The 6,486-nt window shown below is 32.0% G+C and overlaps 1 protein-coding gene and 1 long non-coding RNA gene across 3 annotated transcripts in view; both read left to right on the top strand.

Annotated features, from left to right (window-relative positions):
* LOC136849585 (uncharacterized) overlaps nt 1-130 on the top strand; it is a 2,368-nt gene extending 2,238 nt beyond the window's left edge. Inside the window, exon 3 of the long non-coding RNA XR_010856325.1 lies at nt 23-130. This is a non-coding gene — a long non-coding RNA (uncharacterized lncRNA). The remainder of the gene's footprint in view (nt 1-22) is intronic.
* Nucleotides 131-1,033: 903 nt separating this feature from the next.
* On the top strand, nt 1,034-5,568 carry LOC136849938 (uncharacterized). 2 transcript variants are annotated; one of them, XM_067123466.1, is made up of 3 exons: nt 1,034-1,191; nt 2,820-2,967; nt 4,288-5,568. In XM_067123466.1, exons 2-3 carry the CDS (start codon nt 2,830-2,832, stop codon nt 4,543-4,545), a joined length of 396 nt encoding a protein of 131 aa, XP_066979567.1. In that variant the 5' UTR covers nt 1,034-1,191; nt 2,820-2,829; the 3' UTR covers nt 4,546-5,568. The 2 variants fall into 2 exon arrangements, with proteins under 2 accessions (XP_066979567.1, XP_066979568.1); XM_067123467.1 differs by having other exon boundaries at nt 1,056-1,224.
* Nucleotides 5,569-6,486: the final 918 nt, after the last annotated feature.

Below are 6,486 nucleotides of genomic sequence, written 5' to 3'. Positions count from 1 at the left end.
CCCCAGCCTTTTCATCTCGCAGATCGTATATCAAGAGACACACGATTCTGCAGATTGACAACAGAGGAAAAGATGCAGGGAATAACTAAAGCTCTCCAATATTAAAATATACTAGAAGAAGAAAACGTCGGTAAATCTTTGAGTGTTTCACTTTTGAAATCGATCAAATATCCGTGAACGAATACAGATATCTGAATACGTATACTGTATATGTATGTATATATATATATATATATATATATATATATATATATATATATATATATATATATATATATATATATATATATATGTATGTATGTATGTATATATGTATGTATGTATGTATGTATGTATGTATGTATGTATGTATGTATGTATGTATATATATATATATATATATATATATATATATATATATATATATATATATATATATATATATATATATATATATATATATATATATATATATATATATATACAGTATATATACACACACACAAACTGCAAGATTAAGCGTTAAAATTTGCCGTTACCTAAAGAAATTCACGAAAGAAATCTTGGAACACAACAGAAAATGTTTTGTGTCCTTGAACGGTAAATTTATGTAAATCGGGAATTCTGTCGGTGCTCTCCAAATCTTTGTGACCAGTAAATTAAATGAATTTCCCATGTCTGAATAAAGCATTACATTGTATTTAAAAAATTGTTCTATTAGGTTATTCATCCCCGAAGTGGTTAAATCAAGATATACTGAAATATGCATGTTATAATCGCTATTTCAGTTTAAAAGCTCAAACGAAAGTGTTTTTATGAATATTCTCCCACTCATAAATATCAAACCTTCTCTGATGATGTGCTTAATCATCAATGTTTCATGACAAAAGCTCGGTGTCACCGAAACGATATTGTTCAACTCATAAAATTGCCAGCATTCCAGTTCAACGGAATTCCCTTTGTCAGTGAGTACTGAGCGCCTTGTAACTAAATTATCACCTGCTTCGAAATCCTTGGAACTTTAGCAAAAACTTTCCAGTATGAAAAGTTAACGAGGGTTCCAGGACGTCAAGTAACGTCAGTACCTGACTTCATCTTCTCGTCGAAGATTTGTGATTTTAACCTTGAACAATAGCCTGTATTGTTTTAGTTGAGACAATCCAATTGAGGAACTATAGCCAGTATTATTTTAGCTGAGACAAACCAATTGAGGTAACGGCGGACTCGTATTCGATAGTTCTATGGGTTAGTGATGCCATAAAATGGGGGACTGCAGTATCTGCAAAAATACAAAACTGGGAAAAATGGTAGATATTCCCCTGCAATAACTACTGACTTTGCAGATACTGCAAATGGGACCCCCTAAATACTATGGAATGCATTGAAGAATCATTTTGAAACTGGAGTAACTTGTGTGTTAGTCTTCCGCTAGTCCAATATGTGACGTCTCTCAATTTCGAAATTTTGTAGAGACTGCAGTCTTCCATTTTAGGGCCTAGTGGATATCTGTGTTGCTAACATGAAATACCTTGTGATGGTCTCAATGTGGATTCTCATTTCTCATTCCTGCTTTCGGTGGCTATTTTTGAAACTACTCATTGTTTTTTCTTATGTCTATATAACTTTTCTGGGCTGAATTTTGTGTTATCTTCCTTTATAACTTATCTGGGCTGAATGTAAAGTTTAGTGAATTTAGTGTGGTAACTTTAAAAATTTAGAGTTTTAACTTAAAATTGGTGTCAGATTTAATGTGTCCTTGTGCTTACCAAATTAGTTCTGAAGATTAAACTTACTAATTTCGCAAGTTCAGAGGCCTCAAGGTTTTTTGGGGTTTGGGGGTAAGTGTAATTAAAAAGCTTATTTGATGAACAGAATCCTTTTTAAGTAATTTGGTTTATATAAATCGTAACGTGGTTAAGTTAGTGTTCTTATTACTATGCTGTTAAACTTGAAAGTTTAAAAAAAAAAAGCGTTTAAATTTGATTCCTTTGATTCCTTAATCATGTGTAATTTTTATTACTTAAATAATTTTTATTATTTAAAAATTTTAAGTGTTAGCTTCAGTATTATTCCTGAACGGCCAGGTGGATAGTTTTAATTTTATTTCTTAGCCATGCATGTCTGAATTTATTTAAAATCCGTCCTTAATGTACGCTTAAACTGATTTTACTTAAACCGTAGAAGTTTGACAAAAGTCATTATATGTGAGTTCTATTTATGCATCTGTAAACCTGGTTTTTTCTTTAAGTAATTATGCTTTTCTAGTTTCAGGAAATTATGCTTTTCTAGTTTCAGGAAATTATGCTTTTCTAGTTTCAGGAAATTATGCTTTTCTAGTTTCAGGAAATTATGCTTTTCTAGTTTCAGGAAATTATGCTTTTCTAGTTTCAGGAAATTATGCTTTTCTAGTTTCAGGAAATTATGCTTTTCTAGTTTCAGGAAATTATGCTTTTTAGTTTCAGGAAATTATGCTTTTCTAGTTTCAGGAAATTGTGCTTTTCTAGTTTCAGGAAATTGTGCTTTTCTAGTTTCAGGAAATTGTGCTTTTCTAGTTTCAGGAAATTGTGCTTTTCTAGTTTCAGGAAATTGTGCTTTTCTAGTTTCAGGAAATTGTGCTTTTCTAGTTTCAGGAAATTGTGCTGTTCTAGTTTCAGGAAATTGTGCTGTTCTAGTTTCAGGAAATTGTGCTGTTCTAGTTTCAGGAAATTGTGCTGTTCTAGTTTCAGGAAATTGTGCTGTTCTAGTTTCAGGAAATTGTGCTGTTCTAGTTTCAGGAAATTGTGCTGTTCTAGTTTCAGGAAATTGTGCTTTTCTAGTTTCAGGAAATTGTGCTTTTCTAGTTTCAGGAAAATGGCAACCTTCGACTTTCTATTCAAGGGCCAGTTCTCTTTCTTCAGTTATATTGTCCTCAGTGTGTTCGCCATTCTCCTCATGTACCTCTTCATGCTGGCTTGCCAACTGTCGGGCATTTGTGTGAAATTTATGTTGGTGAGTGTTTTTCATATTTATTTCTGATCTCAGTCAGAAGAAAATCTTAAGGTTTCTTTAGTTACTTTGTAATTACTTAATTTTCGTTATTCCTTAAAGTGGGAGATGATGGTAAATTGCTAGGAGGAAAGGTTAATGAGTCTGTAACCTGTTAATAACTAATTATTTCGCAAACTGCTAATAACTTGAGTTTCCGTAAGTTTGGGTTCTGAAACTTCAGTAACTATTAAAGTGGGCAACTTGTCCTAAAAGTTTTGTTAGTTGTTGGTAGGAGAAATCTTTTCCAACAGTTTCTTCGTCCTTTGAATCTTCACTTTAGGCATGACCTTGTTAAATTGCCAGTAAATGTATGTGCTGTTGTTTACTTAGATTAAATTAAATTAAGCTCAGGATTTAATTTGATATTTGTTGGGCAAGTCGATATTTGGGCACAATCGACCGATAACTATTCCAACCTGGGTTAATCTGTACCAGATCTGCATAATCCTTTGCACAAAAAAGGGTCTTAAGATATATTACTCGAATCTGGTGGGTTTGGTATGGATGATTAAGTCAATGAAGCTTTTAATTCTTGGACTGTTACTCGCTTATGAAGTAACTATATTACTGGTATTACTGGAAGGCCGTTTAAAATGTAGATTATTCATTGCATAAAAAATTTTGTAAAGATTTTCGTCAATTGAGAGCAATTTTACTTTCTTTGGACCCTAATATTCCGTTTGTAGATTTAAGTTTGTACGAATACGCCGTTGATAGCCAGTGTTTGACTTAATATCGTGTAAAATTAAGTAACTAAAATTATTAGTTTTCGTATAAAAATTAAGTAATTGTAAAATTGTGGCTTAACTACTAAACCTGAAGGAAACTAATTTTCATTCAGTGGTGTTTGGAATTAATTGTAATTATCAATCACTCAAAATCTGGGATAAACTTTATATCCTAAATTAATGTTGGGATAAATATATAAATTGAACTGTTTATTCTTTGGAAATTTGTGATTAGGATAAATTTACTGGATTAAACTGTTAATTTCACTCAGTTGTTTGAATGTTTGTCATAAATAAAGTTGAATAATTTTCTCTACAAATTTCACTGGTTGGCTGCTAAAAATTGTTTTATTTAAATTTTGCTATAAATTTAAGTTGAATTTCTCTTAAACACTTCAGTGGTCGACTGCTAAAATTTTGTTTAAATGTTTATCGTAAATTAAGCTGAATAATTTCTCTAAAAATTCCATTGGTTGGCTGCTGAGAACTTCAGTCGTTTGAATGCTGAACGTCATAAATTGAAACTTGAATCCTTTCTCTCTAAAAATTTCAGTGGGTGGCTGATCGTTGGGATGACTTGGTAGACCGTTTTGAGGGAGTGACTGTCAGCTCAGGTAACAGCTCGCCTAATACTCTTTCATCATCGGCGTCGTCGTCATCGGCGTCGTCGTCATCGGCAAGTCAAGGGATGTCTGAGGAGGCTGCCGAGTCTCGCGCAGCGGAGTCCAGCTCCAAAGAATCTGACGGGGAAGAAGAAACTGTGCCGCTGAACAGAGACAAGAAGGTCACTTATGGGACTATATCACCGTAGGGCGTTACGGATTTTAATACTATTTTTAACAGTATTTTAAAGGGCAGGAACCTTTGTGAAATATTTTACTTGCTTGTCGAGTAATAGAGTATTAATAATTTGCATAAATTTCCCAGGCAGTAAAAAAAATACTAAGTTGGACTGTTTACTAACTGAACTTGCTTGCTGTCTGAAATGTACTGCTCATCAGCTGAACTGATATACTAACTGTGAGACGTTATCAGACTTGTACTACTAAATGAAATTGTGCTGATTGAGACTTAGAATTAACTGTCATTGCAAACAGCACTTCGCAGTAAACTGAAGGGAGGAACAAGTGGCCCCTTTGGATTAATAGTTTTGAAAGTTTAAGATTGTAAGTTAAGATTGTAAGTTGGTTTTTATGCTGGTTTTTATGCTGTCTTAAATTGTTTTTAAAGTTTTGCTGAGACTTGAGTATCTTTTTAGATTGTAAAATTGTATTGTGTAATTATTTGTATTAGATTGTAAAATTCTAATACTTGAGTATGTGAAATTCACTGTGTAAAATTCTAATGCTTGAGTATGTAAAAATTCTAATGCTTGAGTATGTAAAAATTCTAATGCTTGAGTATGTAAAAATTCTAATGCTTGAGTATGTAAAAATTCTAATGCTTGAGTATGTAAAAATTCTAATGCTTGAGTATGTAAAAATTCTAATGCTTGAGTATGTAAAAATTCTAATGCTTGAGTATGTAAAAATTCTAATGCTTGAGTATGTAAAAATTCTAATGCTTGAGTATGTAAAAATTCTAATGCTTGAGTATGTAAAATTCTAATGCTTGAGTAATGTTATGTTTAAGGTACCTTAATGTTTGTATGTTTAGTGCAAATAGAGAATGCTTTTTTTAATTTACTCAGTAATGTAATTACTAGTGAGTGACGTAAGTGTTAGGTGCTATTAGTAGGCACAATGTCTTGTTTGTTGATCTTTTCTATAAGGTCTTAATATTTTAAGTGTTTTAATTAGGTCTTAAAATTTTAAAGAAAATGAAAGTAATCAAACTTGGTTTTATTTTTCCATTTTCTAAACCATAATTTTTGAATGATTATAAGTCTCTGGTAGGTACTTTGCAAACTTTATTGGTCAGGCTTTGAGGGATTCTCTTTAATGATCGTTAAACAAAATCTTAATGCTTGTTTATAACAGATTGTGCAGTGACGTCTAATCATGAGACAGCGTTCATAACAGCAATGACAAAACGTTTGCAAATTTATGGAGTTTAAGAATTTCCCAGCTGTAACTGGAAATTTCAAGAATTAAAATGTGTAGCTGATCGATGGAAAGTTTCTTGGAAACTGCTGATGTGTGGTTAGTTGGTTATTGAGTCGGTGAATACTTTCAAATCTTATCATATATTATTAAACATAAGTAAATGGAGCATATTAAGCAACCTGTGGTAAGGGAAACCACTGGTATGGAATCGAATGTGATTGCAATGTAAGGGAATATTAAGCAACAAGAAATCTATTTCTATTTGTTGAGAAACATTTTATTCAGGGTTTATCCAGCAGCCTTTGAACCTATTGCTTGATCAATTTCATCACTTTTAACAAAAATCTATAATTATTGAAACCTCGTTTTTGTTAACTAGATAAACCTTTTTTCCCCTCATAAAATTTTTTTTTTCTTCTACATAGCTTTTTCCCTCACTACTTCAGAATTTTTTACTCGCTTAGCTTTTTCCCCTAGCTACTAAAGAATTTTTTTCATTCACTAAGCATATGCTTATTAAATAATATAAGAATGAAAAAAAAAACCATATAGCTTTTGCTCACTTAACTGCAGATTTCACCCGATAATACTTGACGCAAATAAAGTGTAAAAAAAAGTTCTGAAAGTGCTCAATATATGAATAAGATCTCGCAAACGTAAGGTACGGTAAACTTCATTAATTTGGTGAGTAGTGATTCCTGGCATTG

The sequence above is a fragment of the Macrobrachium rosenbergii genome, chromosome 21 (assembly GCF_040412425.1).
Source record: "Macrobrachium rosenbergii isolate ZJJX-2024 chromosome 21, ASM4041242v1, whole genome shotgun sequence".
Classification (NCBI taxonomy): Eukaryota; Metazoa; Arthropoda; class Malacostraca; order Decapoda; family Palaemonidae; genus Macrobrachium; species Macrobrachium rosenbergii.
The sequence above is the reverse complement of the archived record's forward strand: the minus strand, read 5'-3'. Positions and strand labels throughout refer to the sequence as shown.

Coding starts and splice junctions, on each gene's coding strand:
- LOC136849938 (XM_067123466.1), top strand. CDS start 2,830: ATGGCAACCTTCGACTTTCTATTCAAGGGCCAGTTCTCTTTCTTCAGT. Junction 2,968..4,287: donor TTTGTGTGAAATTTATGTTG/GTGAGTGTTTTT, acceptor TAAAAATTTCAG/TGGGTGGCTGATCGTTGGGA.